At 37.5% G+C, this 22,158-nt stretch overlaps 1 protein-coding gene across 6 annotated transcripts in view; it reads right to left on the reverse strand.

Moving 5' to 3' along the window:
- The window catches only part of USP53 (ubiquitin specific peptidase 53), a 37,393-nt gene extending 15,843 nt beyond the window's left edge, over nucleotides 1–21,550 (reverse strand). The window contains exons 1-12 of one of the 6 annotated variants that reach the window (XM_085222831.1): nucleotides 21,374–21,550; nucleotides 12,320–12,501; nucleotides 11,835–12,206; nucleotides 9,709–9,801; nucleotides 5,548–5,682; nucleotides 4,151–4,264; nucleotides 3,988–4,070; nucleotides 3,593–3,698; nucleotides 2,578–2,724; nucleotides 1,855–2,004; nucleotides 1,234–1,405; nucleotides 241–390 (exon numbers count right to left, since the gene is read on the reverse strand). In XM_085222831.1, coding sequence (XP_085078957.1) covers nucleotides 241–390; nucleotides 1,234–1,405; nucleotides 1,855–2,004; nucleotides 2,578–2,724; nucleotides 3,593–3,698; nucleotides 3,988–4,070; nucleotides 4,151–4,264; nucleotides 5,548–5,682; nucleotides 9,709–9,801; nucleotides 11,835–11,978 — 1,294 coding nt within the window. In that variant the 5' untranslated portion in view covers nucleotides 11,979–12,206; nucleotides 12,320–12,501; nucleotides 21,374–21,550. Of the gene's footprint in view, nucleotides 1–240; nucleotides 391–1,233; nucleotides 1,406–1,854; nucleotides 2,005–2,577; nucleotides 2,725–3,592; nucleotides 3,699–3,987; nucleotides 4,071–4,150; nucleotides 4,265–5,547; nucleotides 5,683–9,708; nucleotides 9,802–11,834; nucleotides 12,502–13,846; nucleotides 13,866–20,716; nucleotides 20,737–21,121; nucleotides 21,282–21,333 lie in introns of those variants that run through there. The other 5 variants (XM_085222826.1, XM_085222827.1, XM_085222828.1 and 2 more) reach the window with 5 other exon arrangements.
- Nucleotides 21,551–22,158: the final 608 nt, after the last annotated feature.

The following is a 22,158-nucleotide window of genomic DNA, read 5'->3' on the forward strand; positions in this document are numbered from 1 at the left end:
ATACTGCATACATGCCTTTGATCAGACAATATGATTACAAGGCAGAGTGAAGTTTGAGAAAAGACCTCAAGAGCCACTTCAGTATGTCAGACATTACTTAAACACCAGTTGCTATTCAAAGATCCATTAAAGACAATGACAGAATTGTTGGAAATAGTCCTAGCACGGAGGTACACATACCTGAAATACTATTAACTATTTCATAAGCCATGTATTGCAGTTAGGGGTGAAGGTACATACCTGGACCTTTACCACCACTAGCTTGAACGTGGCTTCTACTGAATGCTGAACTATCTGGCTGAAGTTTCTTATTACCCCTTTGACTAGTAGAGTCTCCAATTCCATTCTCTTTTGAATGGTCTGATTTAGGAATAGAATGCTTCTCACATCCTAAAAAAAAATAATAATAATAATAACAACATATCTATCTTTAGAATGAAAGGCTTCCTAATTTGAAATCCCCAGGATGAAAATTCAAAATATAATTCTTAGTTAAGAATTTGAAAATAAAAACCAGCCAATCAACCCACTCATTACAGTTCAACATGCTAGGCATTAAGGTTCTGTAATATTTTATATACTGTTGTATTCATAATGGCAGACTGCAGTGGAATAGTCTCCTCTCCTTCTTCCCTGAAGCAGTCTAAGTCCTATCACAACTTATCATATGAGAACGCATGTCAAATTCAATTGCTTTTTCACTTACTGTATGTTACATTCAAAATTGAAAAAAAAGCAGTGAAAATCTCTGAGCAAATAAGTTTCCTGCAATTGTTCTGATTTTTCTCAAAGTTGAGGGGAACGTGCATGTGCACAGGGATATGCAAACACCACCAAACATACCCCCATATTTATATTAAGCTTTGCTTAAAATATCTCATAACTTTTAAAATACTGGTAAAATGCATCAATACATACAAAAGAGCACTTCTATATGCAAATTTACTATGATTTTATTCTGAAAGAATTACTTTACGTAATTTTAGCAATGACCAATCTATAATAAAAACATATTTCCCCCCCAGCCCCTTAATCCATACGTTTGAGGTGGGAATACCAATTGAGACAAGACACACAGTTTCAGTATTAAATAAGTACACTACTCTTTCCTTTTGAGACCCCCTTAGATACTTACTGATAGAAATATTTAAGAACATATCAGCAAATCTACTATTCCCATCTTTCAAGTCTTCATTTCATAAATACAGTTATTATTAAAATACATCTGATTACCTAAGTCTTCTGCATTTCCTCCTGTTGCTTTGCTTTGAGACCAGTGAATAATCTGCTTTGGAGCATCTTCTGGAGATACAGCTGTGCCATCTGGGTTAGCATAAAATAGCAGCAATGGCTGAAAGTGACATCGAATGCACCGGGAGACTACATCTTTCCATTTTGTTCCAATCTAAGAAAAAAAAGTCATCTTTCTGTATCGAAACTAATTCAACAGAATTATGGAAAGAATAATTTAATAAGCATCAGCTACACAATTCCTAATTCTAAAGGTACATTAAGAATCAATATTTTAGCAGAAGTTTATGTAAACTGTGGCAAGAAGCTTGAACCAGCAGCACAGCAGAACGTTAACACTGCAAATATAGCCAGTCATTAATTCTTCTTTTCATAAGAAGGAAAAACTCAACAGCTGACAGGAAGAGCATTAAAAGTCTTAATTATCTGCTATCTGAAGGAGTCAAGTTGATTCTAAAATTCATTTGTGAAAATTGACCTATGAAAATAAAAGTTCACTAAAATTAAGATTCTTCTAACTTGCTTTAATCTTAGCATCAGAAAAAATGTGTCCAAGAAAACTAAAAGATCACTGAATTTGCTATCAGTAAAAACAGTATTTACCTCTTTCACATTAGCATCATCAAACAGCACCCATTTGCAACTCTTGGTATGAAAAGCAAAGGCACAGTAATGTCGACTTGTGTAGCAAATCATTCCCACAAGAAAAAGTTCACTGTTTTTGGCATTTTCATCTGTAACCCTATAGAAGAGCTGTAGAAACGTTTAATATTTTTACATGTCTGCAGAACATTTAGCCTTGATTGCAAGACCTACTCCAGCACTTCTAAAATGTAATTGATATTAAATATCCGTGTGCATTATTCAGATTTTCATGAATATAAGTTTGCACTTAATACATCTCTTATATTATTACATCTCATTATATTACTATAGCTATTACTGTAAGTATCATTATATCACTACACCTATTATCACATCTATTGACATTTGTTTTTAACATAGTCGATAGAGCAAAACAACAGTGCTCTGGAATAATTCTACAGATTTCAAACCAAATATGATATACTTAGATTTTCAATTAGGAATTCATCTACATTCATCTTCATAGTTTGGTGTAAGACCAACACATCTGACAAGATTTTTTCCTCACAAAAGCTGCATCAAGTAGCGTATTACACAGAATATTTGCCATAATACTTGAAGTTAATTTTTTAAAAATTTATGTACATACATATATGTGCATTTATATGCATATATTAATATTTACATCAATATGTCAGATTAAATTATAGAATAAAGAATTAGTTAATTTAGGTCAGATACCCCAGGAAGATAAAGTTGTGTTGCCAGATTCCGCATAACCTCTTCTGTCAGATCAGAGTGTTCTGAGTCCCAAACTAAACCAATTGTAACAATCTCAGGGCAATTCATAAGAACACGACGAATTTTTATTTTTTGACCACAGTTACTCTAGAGCAAGGGAAAAACAAAATGGTGGCAGGGAAATGTTAGATATAAATTTATAATATTACAATAAATTATAATAAATAATGTTAAAAAAAATAACCCCCAAAAAACAGCCCTGGTATTCTCAAGTTGAGTTATTAGACAAACAAAAAACTCAGAAACTTAATTAAATATAAAAATTAAAATATGACATCAGTTTCTAACAACTTACAGATCAAATTCTCCATCTTTTTTTGTTTTAAATAAATAAATAAACACCAATAATAAGTACATAAACACCAATGAAGACTGCAACTAAACTTCTACATCCAGCAAACACCCTGGTCAAGTATGAAGCTCTGAAAACATTCAAGTCACCATCACGATCTTGTTATCTTCCCCCATTTCATCATTTCAGGTTATTTTGATACTTCATATACTTTTTGATGATTCCTAAATTAACAGTACTGATAACTATCAATAGTATTATTTAATGAAAAAGTTGAAAAGACAACTATTTTATCATTAGAAGCACCATATTATTCCAATGTGAGAGTTTTTCAAGCTGTCAGTGTATATGAACTATGAACTGAAGGTACTTCGATCAAACAATACACACCACTGCAGACCAATCAGAAATAACTAGCAGTATATTTAACATGGAGTGAAGTATAAAGCACAGAGTTAATAAGTTTCTAACCAGGCCACCTAAACAACAAAGTTTATCTATAAATGGAGCAACAGAAAAGAGTTACAGGCTTTCTTACCCTAAGCTAGACTGCACTGAACCGGCCACAATGAATCTTGCAGATGAACACTTTACTCTGATTTAATATCTGAAAGAGCTCTCCATTGAATCTTAATCAAAGTCACAGAATCTCTGCTTACTTACAGGACACTTTCTGTAGTCATCAGCAGTATTTGCTGCCTGCAGCAGTTCTGCAAACATTTCTGGCTTGAGACGCTCATGCCTCTCCATCATTCTTTCTACCTCATTACTGTAAAAAATAAATAGACAAATAAAGATGTAATTGTCTTCTTACGAGTAAATAATTTTCAGCCAAATCTTAACTATCGTTTGTCTAAAAAGAAAAGATTCACAGCTAAAACAGTAGCAACCTGTATTTTTTTTTTTTTTTGGACTGTAAAATCTCTCTACATCTTGCTTTTGAAATCCATGTTCCTTTGATACAATCTCAAAAGTAATTATTCCTCTGCCATGCTTTGTTTATTCCTAGGAGGTTATGTGTAGAAAACTGAGACATATACAAGAACAAAAGCTCTTACCACAAAGCTGTGGTAGAAATATAACGCACAAATTCCGTAAAAGGCAACGGGTCTGATGATGCTCCACAACTACGGCATACACACTACAAAAATAAAAATTCTTTTGTTTTTATTTGTTCATGACAGTGGAACCTAATTATTTGTTAAAGCATTAATTTCTGACCTGTTCATACAGTGTCATTGCAAACTTTTGATGAGAAATACAGGATTTTGAAGTGCACATATCTGTGTTGCTGTTTGGCACTAGGTGAAAATGAATCCTCTCAAGGATATTTTCCTAAATAGAAACAACAATGTAAATACAAACTGAATTGATGAAGTCAGAATACATAAGCAACATTACAATTCAATATTCCAGCAGCTATTCCCCTTTACAGTCTACAGGTTTAATATGAACATAGCTCTGTCCCTATTCACAAGCAAGTAGATGTAAATTCTCGTCACCTCAAGAGTTTCAAACATAACAAAAGAGCATTAAAGTTATTCAACTCCAACTTCCTAGCGTGTTCTCCTTCAAAATAAGGGAATCTTCAAAAAAAAAAAATGAAGACAATATTAATTGCGCGCAATGCCTGAAATTTTTCTGGATCAGGCCTCCGTCTCAGTTCTTCATACCTGAGCATTTTCTCCATCTATCAATCTGATCACCCAATCTTGTTTAGTGTAGCCTATGCAAAAAAAGACTACTGCTGACAGAGGCCCGGAAAACGCTCATGAACTGCATGTCTTAACTCATCCCTGGTTTCAGTTTTTAACAAAAGGGAAAAAATTGTCCTGATTGTCATTCATTTGGCCCCTGAACACTGATAAGATCCCCTTTCCTGACTGACATTTAGTAACCTGCCTGCAAAAATCAAAACAGCCACAGGAGTTCTTCATTTGATTTTCCCACACATTTGTAAACGCATCTAGCAGGTAGTTATTCATTTGTAGGTACTTCTAGATGATGTTCAAATCTTAAAGTAATCAAAGCAAAAAGCATTTTCAGTTTCTAAAACTGATTTATTTACTTATTTATTAAAGTGAATAATTTCCATTGTCTAACAAAAGACTTCTGAGAAAAGCTTCTCTGACAGCATCCATGTGATCTTGAGTTGACTTTTATGACTCCAATAAAGGTTCAAGCTTCTCAGTTAGATATTTCATAAAAGCAGACAGCACCTGCAGCAAGAGTCAAGCTCTTCACGTATTCATTCACCCTTGGATAAAAAAAAGTGGAAATGTCTTCTGCAGAAGACTTCAGTGAAGATAATCTCTCTCTCCACCCAAAAAACTTTCAGAAGCTATTTGTTACCCACCTCATGCAGTGCTTCACATATCCCTTTGTCTGAGCTACAGAACCAGAGAAGAAACCAAAGAGCACATCTAAGACTACTCCATCCCACATTATCAGAAACTTACTCCAGGCATTTTGTCTCCATAAATTGATGAAAATAAGATCAACAGAATTATGCCACTTGTACCCCACCTGCAAATCTAAAGCTATTAAAACAATAGGCCAGCTTGGTATCCTTCCCAGAAACCTAACATAATCTTACTTGACAATTATAAAGTACTCACAAAGCATTCTGCTGCATCATCCATGAATCCAAGCTGGAAACGCTGTTCGTCTTTAAAACTTTCTGCCAGGGCATGTCTCATATTATCTGATGGGAGAGCTTTTTCTCGACTGTGTTGAAATTGTGAAAATATTGCCTAGGAAGAAATATGATTACGTAGCTTAATTAGCCTTGACTACAACTGTAGTTCTGTTCAAGTACATCAGCTCTCATGCAGCAAGTATATAAGAAAAACTTAAATATATTCACATTTAGAAATGACTCCTTTCTCTTAAGTTTCATGTTCTCAGTTACTCGTTCAATTATACAGTGTTAAGCTACCAAACTGTACTTTGATCCAATAGAAAAGCAAACAACGAAAAAGCATATAAAAATGCAAGTGATTGACCTTAACTCCCAGAAAGAACATAAACCTTGATCTATAACTATGCAGTTTGTTTAATTCAGTCACTGGAATAGTGGTTCATGCTCAAGCATTTCATCCTTACAGGTGAAATGCAACTCCTGGGGCATAACACAGTACTTCTCATTTTAGTTTAACTTACGTTATTCATTAAAGAATATATTTACTTTACTACTTGAAACACTTCTACATTCATTAAAATGATGCATCTGCAGAAAATGCCATTATACAGAATGCTGGTAATCCATGTTATTAAATCAGCTATCTACTCACACAGAACATACAGCAGGCAAGAAAACAGATCAATATTTGCAGTTCCAGAACTGGAAAAGAAAAATGCACTTCATTTTTTCTTCATTTCCCAGAAAAGACAGCTGGCTACTACTACTTTTTTGGCAGAGATACATCTAACTGACCTCATTATTTAGAAACTAAGGGAGGTTGGGTTTAAAAACTGAACATCAAACGCCATTAAATGGATGAAAAAACATTTGCGGATATTAAAGCGTTTATTCCACTCTCAAAAATTCTCTGAAGTCAAACTTCACAGAAAAATGAAGAGAATTAAAGACAAAGCAAAGACAAGCCACGTGAAACAGAAATAAGGATTTTCATTCTTCACATTGGCTCCCCAGTAAAAAATAAAATATACATCTGTTGGTCAGACAGCAAAGATGCAACAGATATGCCAAGCTTCAGTGCTTATAGAAAGTAGTATGAACCATAATGCATTCCACTGTCTGTCAAATGTTTAGGCTTCCCTCTCATGCCAAAAATCATGGACTATTAATAAAAATTACAGTCAAAACTTTTGAATGTTCACATTGATATAAGTTGTTAACAGAGCTAACAATACAAGTTAACTTTGCTTTGAAAATACTTATTTCTCATTGTGGCTGCTAGATCATTTCTGGTATGCAAGAGAACCTTACAAGTCCAGTCTAAAAAAAAAAATACAGATGAGCAGAATTATGCAGATATGTATGCTCATTTTGTCTCCACATTTCAAATCCCATTCCAGTGGTGTCTAGAGAAAAAAAAGTGTATTTAACTCTCACATGACCACCACACAACCAAAAAAAAGTTAAAGATAAGTGAAACAGAATTCATTGGCACAGCTCTCAGTTCACAGAATAGGCTGAGAAAAATTCATCTACCCTAGAGCAACACTTGCATAGAGCAAAAAAGTCAAATTCCCTCAGGAAAGTTTAAAAAATATAGCAGATTAAATATTGTTTTTCATTGGTGAAGTAGTAAGTAAGGTTAAAACAGTCCAAAACCATTTAAAAAAAATCTCACAAGTTACTGAAATGCATCCACATCCAGAACATATACCACATAAATGTAAAAATGCCCTAGGTGCTGCACACAGAACAAACAGAATCACTCAACCAGTATCTGTAATAAGCCAAGAATGCAAAACCAGTAGTGTACATAATGACTGCAGACAGATACTTCCATATGAGTTAACTACAGCATTTCTGGTTCAATACCTAGGCTACTGGCCATGCAGTTATAAAGATCACAACTATACTGTTAAAACAATGATCAAGACAATTCTAAACAATTCCAGACCAAGCAGTAAAACTGCTTATCAGTGTTGTCGGGAACTTCTCAAAATAGAAAGACGAGACAATGCAAAATATTCAGGTTCTGTAAGCCATTTTGAAAAGTGGCACAAGAAGATGTGTTGTAGAAAGCAATCAAACATCCAAGACACTTGGAAGAATAAAGAAAATTGCAAGTCATAAATTGCAGCTGCCTTAGGAAGGAGCTAGAGGTGCTTTGGTAGATAACTTGAGATAATGCGAAACCTATCTAGCATCTCCATACTGCAGCTCCAATGATTACAGAGACAGAGTACAAAGGTACATTAAGTGGCATATTCAGCTTAGGAATGAAACCAAAAACTTGTCTTCAGAACTGGAGCATCGCTGGAACAGAACAACTTATTACTTACAGGTTCAACTGTGCTGTGAAATAGGTGACATCTTCACATTTCTGAGCACCTTAAAGCTGCTACAGTATTTATACAATGACTTTAGCAATATGTTTGCTCACAAATATAATTCAATACATATTTTCCAACAATTGACACCATTCAATCCCTCTGCATTTCTGAAAGGCAGTTCCAAGGCATTTTTGAACAAGAACGTATATGACCAGAACTTAACATGTAATATGGGTCACATCAAAGGGAACAGGCCACAGAGCTTACCCTGCATTACAACATCAAATATAAATCTAAGTCCATACACACAACACGCTCCAGGAAACTAGAAGCTATCACTTCAAGACAGACATAAGATTGTATGTGAAAAGACAGGTACCCCTGAGTTATCGACTGGAGTTCCTGTAGTAACAATACCAAGTGTCAGCAAAAAGATTCTGACATGCCTTCTATTTCACTGGAGTTTTTTATGCAAGTTCTCTGGAGTCAAAAGCTTTTTAAATGTTGGAAAAAAAAGCCTCAGGAAACTGGTTTGAACATGCGTAGTTGAACCAAAACCTACTTCAACTTGTTGGCATTTTAAAATTACCTATTTTAATCAAATAATTAAAATGGCACCTTTTAAGAAAACTCCGTTTGGAAAAAGAGAGATCAGTGGAGAATTAGCTGTGCTTTACTGCAACCATGACAAACTCTACAAACGGCAGAAAAAAAAATAAACAATATACAGACTATAAATCTCCTGGAAGACTAAGTATACTGCAATCAGTCAAAAAGCTGATTCAATAACAAGGTTTGGTCTGTAAAACTCCCTGTGAATGAACTCTAACCGCAAACACCTGAGAAGCACTCGGCATCTCCTTGCCTACAATTTACTATACTCAAAAAACACTTCCTCAAAGAACTTCAATTTTAGTGTACCTCCTTTCTGTGCTCTCCATGAGTTATTCTCACTTCTGTACACAACACACGTTCTACATTCTTGTATCAGAAACCCAAAAGTGCCTTTATTGCCAGTGAAAGTAGAAAATGTATATTACTAAAATAAATAAATATATATATATACACACACAAGCCCTATGCCTTTCTCCAGTGAGACTTTTATCCCAGTGAAACACGAGATATGACATTTACCACTATTCCCTAGTTACTGCAGGCAGCCAAATACCAGCACAGTAGAAACAGTAAAAGCCTAACAGAACACAATGCTTGTTTCCAGATTTCAGATTAGTTACAAAACCAAAATGCAACTTTTATAGACTAGTTAAGATATGCAACTCTTACATAATTTCAAACAGTAAAACATCACCAGCTTTAATTTCCTAGTACCTCTGCATACCTTTCAGTACTTACAAGTACAGCAATTAGGTTCTGTACAGTTACCATCAACTATGGAGTAAAAAAGAATCTTGATAACTTACAACTCAGTAATGTTGTTACTCTATTCAAACACTGCATTAAAGAAAAGCATATGAATGTCAATATGAAAAAAGTCTCCATGAGGCTATTATTTTTAAAACAGGTTATACTTATGTCTACAGACAAATTTTATGCTTAAGCAATTAGGCTGTACAGTTTGTGTACTGTAAAATTTCTACAGTCAAAGAAAATATTTCTTACAAACATCTGTTACAAATGACTCTAAGACCAAATTGCTTCTACATACAAGAATGATTTAGTCAGATGTGTGAATTATAGGGATATAATAATTACCAGATCTCAGTAAAATTATTTTCCTTTTTTTTTTTTTAAAGCATAAAGGGACAAATGCATGATGATTTCTTAGAAAAGTCTTATTAATTATTTACCTTCAAAGCACAAAATATGCACGCATCTCCCTGGCACACGTGTCCAGTTAAACCTCTTAAGCTTCGTCGAAATATGTCAAGTTGCCATAAAACCTACAAGAATAAAATTGCAGAGAAATTAAACATAATCCAAAGGTTCTCCATTTAATGAAGTGACATACAGTAGATAATTTTTTTCACTTTACCACCATACAGCATGAGAGCCAAGATCACTACATGAATGAACACCCTTTTCTATTATCTCAGCAAACCGTAGAAGGTTTGCATTCACTCTTCTTATAAAATGTTTCAGAAGTTTGAAAATGAGATCTACAATGGCACTGTATTTGTGTTGGGAAAACAGCTGAAAACAGCTTGTTTAGGAAACAAGCAATAAGCTAAATAGTATAGAGACTGCAGTTGTCCTATGGCTTCACGGAAGAGGGATAAAGCTATTGGATCTACCTTATTTTTCATCTCTCCTTCCTCCAAGCCTTCTTTCAAACAAAATTAATGAAGATAAAGAAACTGAATTGCTAGGTAAACTGTGAAGAGTGCTTCATTTTGCCCTCTTCCTAAAACAACTGCTGAAATTATTTGCTTTTCTACAAATCATAATAATCCACTGGTGCTTTATCAGCTTTAAGCTGCAGCATTTTATTTGTGTAACTATTGTACATAAAGGTAACATCAGTTTGGTTGCACTGACTACATTGCTTCTAGCATTTAATGTCTTAGTGCTACAATGGGTGCAACAGTTCACAAAACAGCCCACAAAAATAAATGCATCAAAAATGAGTTCTCAAAAGGCACAGTTACACGAGTTACGAACCTGAAGAAAAATATTATGTCCATAAATATAAGTGCTAAAATTAATAAGTACTGGTTTGAAAGGTAACATTAGAACCTCAGTTCTGAAGGTTGAACAAAAGAGAGAAAAGAAAGGAACACACATTCCTCCTTGCAAAAGGGCAGTCACCATCATCACCCACTGTTTGATAAACAGCAGCAAGTTGTAAAGTGGTAGGATTGTCTGAAGCCGTAACTAAAAATGACTTAGGTTTAATTTTAGGCCACCCTAGGGGAAAATACTAAAACTGAAAAAGAATATAGGTCAGGCTGTTCTCACTAAAAACAAAGCAGCAAACTCATTCTGCTGAATCTATCATACATTTCCGTTTTAAACATACATAGATATATATTTACATAATGTCCATTTCTTATCTGCTATTTTCGAATTTATACAATTTTTAAGACTTTATGCTAGGGGTGGGTTTTTTTTTTTTTTGTTTGTTTTCTTTTAGGGTTGTTTGTTTGTCTCATTTTTCTTTTTTTTTGTTCTTACATTTTAAAATATGAAGTCTGAGCCTCTACTAAGACCTCTGCCACTTCAGCAATTTATTTATTTTATTTAAAAGTAAATAAATAGTTCATGAACTATTCCAACTTGCAGACAACCCAGAAAGGCCAGCACTGCTCTATCACAAAGTTAATTAGATTCCCATATTCACTGTTGTAAACAGGCTTGTGAAAGACCAATATTTATTGTGCTAATGCTACTGTACTATTAAACTATACTTTGGAGATCTAAACAGGCAACATTTTTCCAATTACAGTTCACATAAATACAGAACAGTACGTAGGCAAATACTTGCAAGAAGTTGGTCTGTATCATACAAAACCAGCAAAATGCTGTTTATTTCTTTGATATATCTCCTAATTCCATACGACATTCCTAAGATTAGAAACAAAGCTTGAAAGGAAAGCACTCCTGACAATGTATATAAACAATATAACATGCTGCCATTTTTGGCAAATTATTTAATACTCACAATCCCTTAAAATCAAATGCTAAATAAATTTACTTCCACAGTTTTCTCTTCTCCAATAGTAGCTACTTTTTTTTTTTTCAGAAAAGTGAGTTCCCAAAAGACATAATATTCTGTCTCATTCGGCATCATTAAAAAGTTTAGTAATTTGAGAACCAAATTTAACACCATTGAAAAATGTGCTGTATTTTTCTGCAGAACACACATAATGCAATAAAAACAGTCAAAGCAGCATTTCCGAGAAAACTCTTTCCCTGCTATGACCACCAAAGCTGCAACAAAATGAGAAACGCACAGTAAATAAAAAAATTTTCTTACCTGAACAGCACTATTAAGAAAGCAGCTGTTCTGTCCTGGTTCATTTAATAAGCCTTTTGTAGGGGCCAGGGACAATATACTTCCAGGCTGATAAACCTTTCCAAGGTTACCCCCAGGTTTTCTTAGAAATTTCACCCATGCCATTATTTTCTAGACTTTATAATTGCACTGTTCACACTTCAATATTTAAGGATATGATGGATCCAAGGCAAAGAAGGTCCTACGACAATTGCTCTGAAGTCATGGTATTCCATTCAACACTGTAACAGTAACCATTCGGGGGTTTAAGCCCTTATCCCAGGTGTAGCTGTCAGTCATTTACAAGGATCAGTCCGTCAGCTAAAAATTTTCATGTGGCTGCATTTCAACTGACTTCATAAAAATAAAAAGGAAAAAAAATACTATTAAAAATACGCTGTCCAGTTAAGGTTGAAATATGTTACTGGAATAAAAGTTCTTATTAAGGATGTTGCACAGTAACTGACCTCTTCTTTCAGGAATATCAAAGTATTACTATAAATCATGAGCTGTATTACATCATGAGTTTATACAGGCATTATACACCTATTCTCTGACTTCCTTCCATCTTACTACTTTTAACTGCGATCCATGAAATATAATCCAGTTTAGAAGATTCCATGTTTATCTCATTCTTTTTCCAGTGAATCTGAAATAGGAAAAAAAAAGAGAAATATAAGAATGCAACTTTTTCAAATGTTAAAGACTATCTAAACAAAGAATTGAAATGATGGCTGAAACAACCCCTTAATGTAAAGGGGTATGCAACAATCAGGGAGCAAGAGAAAAAAAAATTCCACCCAACAATCCTAATAGTATTTGAGACAGAAAAATTACAATATTTAATTACAATATTTTATCTGTCATTATCAGTTATGCCTAACTTATTCTGCAGCTTTTTTAAAGATCACATAATGCATTATTTTAACTTGAAATCTCAGAGTCCAATAAAAACATTATCAAGAAATAAATATTTTTATTCTACATCTGAAAACGTAAGATGCTTTTTATTTCAATATCAAAGCAAATCACCTAACTTTGTGTCTACATTACGACAATGCCATGAATGGATTCTCAGTACAAAATATGGAAAGCTGAGTACTATCCAGGAAACAATTAGCCTACCCACATTCTTAACGGATCAGGAGAACCACAGCTAGTAGCAGACCACAAACACTCTGATAGCTGTCCTACAGCTGGCTGCCCAGTAACCAATTCCAAGACTTTCATTTTCCAGCAGTAAGTTTCTCTTGCTGTTGAAAATACATATTTCCAGGTAAATGACTTCCATGCAAAACGTCACATAGGTGTGCTTATAGCACATACAACAGTGAATTGGCCAGCTAGTTCGATGTTATTAAAATATTCACATAAATACTTAGAGACAGAACAGAATAAACTTAAATAAAACAAAGCAATTATAACTACATATTTGAAAAAAGTGAAACAACCTCTCACAGACAAGCTATTCATCTTAGATTTTACAAGCATGTGAGATTTATCAAATTATCATTATATTGCAGAACTTGCAGGATTCCCACTATACTTTCTTCTACTACGTAAAGCTTTTAAGATCAGCATTCCAAAACCAGATGAATACAGCAGTCCAACAACAAACAGCTAAGTTGGAAGATGACTTCACTGGTTCACAGCACACCCGTGTCCAGCAGTTCTACAGCTCTCAAACACTGTACAGCTACAACGCCACAGAAATGTATCACATGAGCTTCAAAAGTAATGCAGGAAGACTTGCACCTCTAAAACCTTTTATTTGAAAGAAGCATTTACACTTGCTTGTATTATAAAAAAGAAAATCAATAACTGGAACCTAACCAAAAGTCCCTTTTGCCCAGCGCATAATCAGATGTTTTCTGTTTGTTTACTGATGTTACTCTATCTCACCCGTAAGTAATTTGATTTAATAATACTGGAAGTAGTAAGTGTGATCTGTAGCAGCACTGAGCGAAGAATCTGAAATCTAACTGGAAACTGACCTTGACAGAATATCATAGGATAATTGTGCTTTCTTCATGTTCGCTGCAATAAACCCAGGAGGAGGAAAAAAAAAAACAACGAAACATAGTAGATAATTGTAAACATAGATCAGTTTAAAATCTTACTAGAACCCTAAATTAAAGGGAGTATCTACTTCAAATTCTATTTCCACATGGAAATCACAGTGCTACACAGCGTAACAGCAAGCATTCTACAAAGAAGCAAGCACAGGTGAAGGTACAAGCAAAGCAAAGATAACAACAGAAAACAATTAAAGAGCGCACGAAGCAAAGCATGCAGAGGTCATAACAAATCTGCAGAGAGCAAGCAAGCGAAGAAAATATTTCCAACAAATGCTTTCATTGAAAAGCTTCACTACAGTTTAAAGCATAGTAATAAAAAGCAATGGCTCACTATAATAAAGTGAAATAAAGAAGAGCCAAGAAAAAAATGCAGGATGTACAACTGGTTCTGACCACTCACCCAAACACACACTTGTACACACACACGTATCGCTGTACAGGCACACTTACAGTAGGAGCCAGTAACTTGCATTGAAAATGCCTGGTGCTGTGAAGCAGCACATAGATCAAGCTCTCCTACTGTTCATTTAGAACTGTAACTTTTAATTCCTAAACAAATAATAAATCATCTGTTTAAGTACAAATTAAAAAAAAAAGCACGGACATTTTACATTCAACTCTTTCAATTGCTAAAATATTTTCTTCTGATTTCTGATTTAGAACTTTAGTATCCATGCTAAAAAAATGGACCTACTACATTTCCATCATAAAGAAAGCTTGCTCCCAAAAGTACCAGGGAAGCTTCTTGAGCACCTGCTTGCCTGTCAGTACAGACTTCTTAATTCCACTGTAATAATTTCCCATATAGAGAAATGCTGGAGAAAGTTTTCTCCAGCTTCCTGCTGTTGTGTCAGAAAACAAAACTAAACACCAGATGGACAATTTTTGGTAACTAGCAGTATCAAGCCAGGTACATTGAAGAGGAAACAAAAGGTGGGAAAGACTGGATAGGGAATAGTCCGAATGGTCTGTGGAGAATTAAAGCAGTGGAGTATTCATGCTCCAAAGCATATCCAAAATATCTCTCACTGCATTACCACCTTTGAAAACACAATCAGTATGGGTCTGACCCACAAACTACCCTACTTCTTATATATTAACATCTCCAAAACTGCTCCAACAGAGGGAATCCATCAGCACAGGTGATTCAGCTTTCCTGTTCCCTGTTGATTGCAGTTCAAGGTCAGTACTGCTCAGCCTACAGCAATGGAACAATAGGGGAAAGAAATGGAAACTAAAGTAGGCTGTACATCAACATTAGGATTGAAAAGTTGCAGGCAAAATAAGTGTTTCTAATATCTAAATTTCGCTTGAAAACAGACCTTACAATATTCAACTACAAACGCACTGGAGGGGCTTGTGAAGTTGGACTACAGATAGTTATATAAAGAAATGCAAGGATAGAGAAGAACTCCATAATTCATCTGCAGAAAAAAGAAAAAAAAAAAAAAGAGAGCTTGTTCCATGACTTACTTTATCATTTGAAGAGAAGTGAAACTTAACATGACTTGGGCATGTCATTAAAGACACATTTGTTTCACAGATTCACAGAATTTTAGGGGTCAGAAGAGGTCTCCACAGATCATCAAATCCAACTGCCCTGCTAAAGCAGGTTCCCTACAGCATGTTGCACAGGTAGGCATCCAGATATGTCTTAAATATATCCAGAGAAAAAGACTTAGAGAAGATGCTCTTCTTTTTAAATGCAGAAGAGAGATAAGGATCTTCTGCACAGTAGCTTACAGACAAAAATAATGAAGTAATTAGGGAAATACTATCTCTAAGATTTCATTTTAGACCTTGGGTCTTATATTGGTGATAGAGGTTGAAAAGATCCCATTAATTTTTATGTTGCTTTCTTACCATACTTCCAAGTACCACTTCCCCATATTTTAGAGCAAAAGACTTACACGTGGATATGGGGCCAAGGGAATAGAACAGGATAATTCAGAATCCATCTAGCCCGCATATTTTAACTGCTAATACATTTTATTTGTGAATAGAACTCTATCAAAACAATTTAAGACAATAATTGTTTATTCACTAACAGCTTCTGTAAAGTCACTTTGTTTTCCATTTCACTGGTACAATAACGTGTAACTTCCATGCACAAAGCATTGGGCCATTGGGGTGGGTTTCAAAAATTTATGGCTCCCTGTGAGAATTTCAGGGAAATGGTTCTCAATTAGCTCTATGTCAGCATCACATTACATGAAGGTTCATGCTGTTTAATTTCACATCCACAAAGCAGTGAATACAAAGTTTTTCAATTATCACCAGGAAGACACACAAATAGCTTATAAGTAAAACAATATATTGCAGAATGCATTTATAGCACCATTTTCCACTCATTTTCTAGAATACTGTTGTATTACAGCCATATAACCTCTTTCAACAACCCCACAACATCTGTATACCTTTCCAGAAAAATTTAAATGCAACACTGGGGAAATCAGGAGTGACTACTTATAAGGTATCCTTACACAATCTTCTAAAATTACTCTCTGTAACTGCATTCTTTACCACATATGTCAAACTAAATAACCCACCCCAAACAACTCAAATATGCAACAATCCTTTTAAAAAACTAAACTAAAAAGGACATAGCAGATAGCTCCTCCACTTAAAAGCTATTTGCAACTATACTAAGCTTGGAATTATACAAAACTGGCACTGTAGTCCCTTTGTTTTATTAACTACCATCTTTCTCCTCCAGAAGGGTCAGACTTGAACCCAGGAACAGAAAATAACTGACTAATAATTCTACTCAACACACTTCTCCAGACATCACATTGTTTAGTCCTACCTTGGGGTGGGAAATCCCACTGATCTTCCCTTCTCCACTAATAACCTATATCAAACATTATGTTGCATCACTTCTCATTCACTAGCAAGAGGGGCATTGTAGAAGAGCCTTCCAACAGTCCTATGAGCAATATGACTAACATTTGTCACGCATTTACTTTTGCAGCCCACGCCTCTCCCTAAGGAGAGGAAAGTTTATAGTACCATCATGTTGAGAAATTTAGATCACGCATTCAAGTTTTTTTGATTTGCTTTTCTGAGAAAAAAAAAGCCAAGATCAAAGACAGCTATTGTGGAAGACGCTGGCACAGATATGCTTTTCAGTCATAGCAAACTTTGCCTGATTTGAACCATCCACTAAGCATATTATTCCCTACCCTCAATGGAGGCCATTCCAAACACCTGAGAAGCAGTGCTGCTAATCAACTCAAGACCACTGACTCACATGACCTAAATTCAGTCTTCTCCAGGACTATAATTAGGAGCTGAATACTCTTCCTTCATATCCATAGTAAGCCATTGTTGCACTGAAGCATTTATAAAGGACTTTTAAATTTCAGTGGTTAATAAGTTCTTGGCTTGACAAAGGTGTGGGTGACTGAGGATTGATCATAATTCATCCAAACTGTACAGAGTCTTCAAGAACTCCAGCCTTTCAGCAAAGCAGATGTTTTATATGAAGTTAATTAACATGCTATGGAAGATTTTTATAATCTGAGAATCAAAGAAATATTCTTGCCTTTCAGACAAGGGACAAATTTTGGATGGCAACTCTTGACCAAAGGAAAAAAAAAAATCATGAACTTTTAAAGCAACAGCTATTTATCAGCCTAAGTTCTTCCACCTTGATCAGTTTTAGCAACTGTTTCTCAGTCATCACCATTCCCCATCGAGCATCAGGCTACCATTAGCTGTGCAGACATACAGGACAAAATACATTTCTGACACTTATCTTTATGGCTTCCAGAACAAGAAATGCACTAATCTGCAAAAACGCACATTTTCACCAATTTCATACAAATACCCTGGGCTTGCACAGTCTTTTCAATATAAAACTAACACTGCTAAAATAGCGCAGAAAATGGCATAGTTACTACTTTACATCACCTACTTTCTATAAGCACATTTGAGTTTAGACACCTTTGGAGTGCATTCAGTTAAAACTGGGGAGATAAACATTTGGTTCTATGGGCACTGGAACTACAAGTGCTCGACTCCTTACACAACTTACGTCTCATGGGTTACCGAGTCCTCCAAGTCCTAGCTGGGGTACATACCAACTCTGCTCCTTGCAGCTGCTTACAAACTCTCGCTTTTCCAGCCAGGTGCCCGTTTTCATGCACTCTGTAAATGCACAATCATTGTTCGGACTTCTGTAACTTCCATTAGATTGGGTAGAAACCTGCCAGTGGGCTCAGAAATTGTTGACCGTGTCTGAAATTTGGCTAAAGAATCAGCACTTACATCTCAGTCTCATTTTGCAATGCGTTCCAGTGTGTTGCATAGATGAATAGTGACAAACAGCTCCAGTGCCCAACAACGAGGTTAATTTTAAGCAATACAGTTCTTTGCTTCTGCTGGCAGCTCACACCTCTGTGCTGAGCTTGGCAACCTACTCAGCGATTTGATGACTCTGGTGAATCAGTTTCTTAACTGATAATTTGTTATACCTTAGGAATTTAAATACATTGGAAAGAATAGAGACTAAATGTATTTGGAAGAAGAAAACGTACTACAGAAAACTGCTAGACTTCAACACTGAGCTAACGCTATTAGGACTGTTAACACTTCCACCTCCCCATCAGGACAAAATTCAGCAAAAATCCAAAACCTTATGATCATGAAAATTTGAATGTTTTTGTCAGTTTAAAGCTTGTCATTTAAAATTGCCGAATTTCATCAACAGACCAAAAATCTTTATTTATACCATGAAAAGGCCACTATAAAAATAATTGACTCAATGTTTCGGTCACTGTAGTAATTTGTCCCCATCTTTATTTCTGCATTGAACTGTATGTGACAACAGATCTCACTTGCTGTAATACACATCTAATGCTCCTAGTAGTCCTCAGTTTCCATTTGTCTACAAAAACCCTCAAATTACATGCTTATAAAAATTTATATTTTCAGTCTTTGAAACATCAGAGCAAAAAACCTCTCACTGATAACAGCACATACTTGCAAGACATGATTTGCAACAAGAACATTACTGAAACCAATTAACGTACATCTCCAGCTGTGACAATTAGCCCTGATTTCATGGGGTAACGGCAAGTACACCAGCCAGTACTAATGGTCTGACACATTCTTTCTTCCTTTCAAAACTGACTCAAAGTCTCAGGAGACAAAAGTGTTATTTCAATCTTCTCAAAATACTTCCACCCAATGTCTGAAGACCTTAAAACCAAACTTTTCTTCTATTTTAAATATCTCTATTGTCTTTTCTCTTGCACATCCATTTAAGAGTCCCTCAAAAGCTAAGTCGCTGCTCAGTGATGTCATATTTATTCATATCCTTTCAGGATGGGAGAATCAAAAGCGTAGATGCTATCACAGATGGCTTCTGTAAAAGCATACAATTTTTTCTTTAAACTGTTCCAATGAAAACTTTCCTGTTTGCATGTAAAAGAAAACAACATAGCAGTGTCTCTCAACCGTTGCAACTAAGAATCAACTTTAGAAATAGCCACAATGGCAACTCTGAGTAAAGATCTTAAAGACAAATTCCCAAGACATGACACGAGCCAGTATTTACAGTGAATCATCATGCATAGAAACTCACACTAATGAATTTGGATGGAGAAGTAGGACAGAAGAGGCAGAGAAGGCAGCAGAGTGTCTCAGCTATAAAAAATTTGGAATCCAAATGCCCTAAAGCAGCAAGTTATCTTTGAGTTCTCTCATAATAGCATTTCTCCCTGTTGAATTCAAGTATCAGCATACATTAAATACCAGACCTATCAAGATCTCAAACCAATCTGAATGTGATGAAATCTCAGGAGTACTATTCCCAACCATCCTAACTCACAGCTCACAAACACAGAGACATATTATTAAAAACAACAACAACAACCTACAGAGATTTTTGTTTCTCCATCTTCTCGGTCATTTATGAAGTGTTTTGTTCTCTGGAATGTTTGATAATTAACAGATGTGAGAAACACCAAGTTTTTATTTCTTCCCCCAAAGTTTTCTTTCCACAACCTTCTTTCCTCAGTACACACAGCTCAAACTCCAACCAAGTCCATAACCTTGGTGCAGCTTCAGCACATCAGTGTTTCACCGTGCCTTGCCAAAATCCTGCTTGTTTCCATTTAAGCCAAAAAAGCATTTTTGAAGAAGTTTTTGAACAGGTTTTGCTTCTGATGCTATGCCTCTCAAGTGACAGAGCTGTTTTTACTGCATCTAGCACCAATAGCTGAGGAAAAACTACACAAGTGTTGCAACCAAGACCTTGAAAAGCAATGTAACTGAAATGTGACAGCATTAGCATTGGCCCTGGAGCCCCACAGATCCCACAACCAAACAATTCTGCCTGCCATACACCATGTATCCTATATAACTGGAAAAAAATTATGCACTATCAAGTTTAGACAGAAAAATCAAGTACATTTTTGGTGTTTTTACTGTCAACATGTCAACAACTGGTCCAGGGCAAGAACTTTTTACAGAAATAATGATATTAAAAATCCTGACAAACTGTAACTATATCTTACATTGCGGCAGTGTTGAGGCAGGAAAACATCATTGTTCTTTATTTAGATTAATGTGCATACAGATTACAACAAACTCTTGCTTTTTGATAGCCAAAGTCATCACTTCACAACAGGACAGCACAGGGACAACAGGAGAAGGGGCTGCACATCACCAGTTAGGCACAACGCCATTCACAGGACCGAATCTTAAAATAATCCCAAAACTTCAAGGCAAAACACGTTCGCTACAAAGGATTAAAAGGAGATACGTAAAAACCACACTTACTTTGGGAAGAGGAAAAAACGCGCTGAGAAAACGAGACGAATTACCCCTGGAAAGCGTCTTTTAACGTATTTGCATTGAAAATCAAAGCAGGGCACAGCCGGAGCGCCGGGTGCTGAGCAGTTTGCACGCAGCCGCCCGCCCACCTGCACCCGGAGCACTACGCGGGCGACTGCAAACGCTGGGAACTGATTAAATTTCAACGAGCTCCACGCTACCTGTACTGGCATTTCCTGTTCCAAACACTCCGAAAACACCCCAGCCGAGCTCGCTGACGGGCATGTGACTACCGCGTTAAACATTAACTTCTGGCCCCCAGCGAGACAACCCCCGAACTCGCCCCGTCCCGCACGCAGTCCGCGCGCTCCTCAGAGCCGAGTACCGCCGTGCCGGCCTACCGCCACTTACACAACCCGCGGAGCGAGAACAACACCGTCCGCTCCGCGCGGCACCACGGCGGCCCCGGGAGGCGCTCAGCCGCGGCACCGCGCCGCGAGGAGACGGCGGCGACCCTCTGCCCAAACGCTCCGCGCGGGACGAGACCCGCGGCCGCCCTCAGGCGAAGCGGCCCCCACACATCCCGCCCCATCCCGGCTGGGGGCGGGGGAGGGTCCTCATACCCCATTCCCAGTTCGGATCAGCCGGGGCACTCCGCCTCACCTCCCGTCTCCGGCGACGCCCGCTCGCGGCTCCTCTCTCGCCCCCTCCCGGCGGAGACTCCAGCCGCGGTCCCGCCCTCACGGCAACTTTTGCTCCCCCCTCGCTGCAGCCGCCTCCTCCGTCTCCCCGCGTCTCGCCTTCTTTGGCGGCGCGTGCGCGTGCGCCCACCCCGCCTCGGGAGCCGCCTCCGCCCGGCTCGGCAGCGCGCACGCGTGGCGGAACGGCGCCGTGGCCGGGGCGGACGGGATCTCGCCGCGCGTGCCCGGCGCCAGGAAGAAGGAGGAGGGAGAAGGGGAGCGGCGCCCGGCGATGATCGGAAGAAAGGCCGGGTGGTGACGGGGCCCGGCGCGACGCCTCAGTTGGCGTGCCGCGCCCAGGGCGCGTGCGCAGTAGGCGCGGTGCTGCCCGCACCCTTCGCGTCGGCGGCGTCCTCGTGGGGTCGCGCGACGAGCCTCGCGCTTCCTGCTTCCCGCCCGCTAGCGCGAGGTGGGCGCGCCGCCGGCCCTGAGCGCTACCGCGGGCTGAGATGGGGCTGAGGCTGCCGGGCGGCCCTGGGGCAGTGTCAAGCTGAGGGGGGCACCCCTTCCTTATCCCCTCTCTTAGTATCGTTCTCGGCCTATGTGCGAAGGGTGCGGTTTTCCCGTGTGTGCAAGCAGCGCGGCCGTGCCCCAGGTAACTGTGGGGGAGCGGCTCTCGAAGTTGTGGGTTGCAGGCCAGGAAGCCTGCGTTGGGGCTGTTCCAAACTACCGGTTTTTCGTGTTAATAACCTGTTAAAAAGAACGGGG

The sequence above is a fragment of the Meleagris gallopavo genome, chromosome 4, assembly GCF_905368555.1.
Source record: "Meleagris gallopavo chromosome 4, MGAL_WU_HG_1.1, whole genome shotgun sequence".
In the NCBI taxonomy this organism is placed as follows: Eukaryota; Metazoa; Chordata; class Aves; order Galliformes; family Phasianidae; genus Meleagris; species Meleagris gallopavo.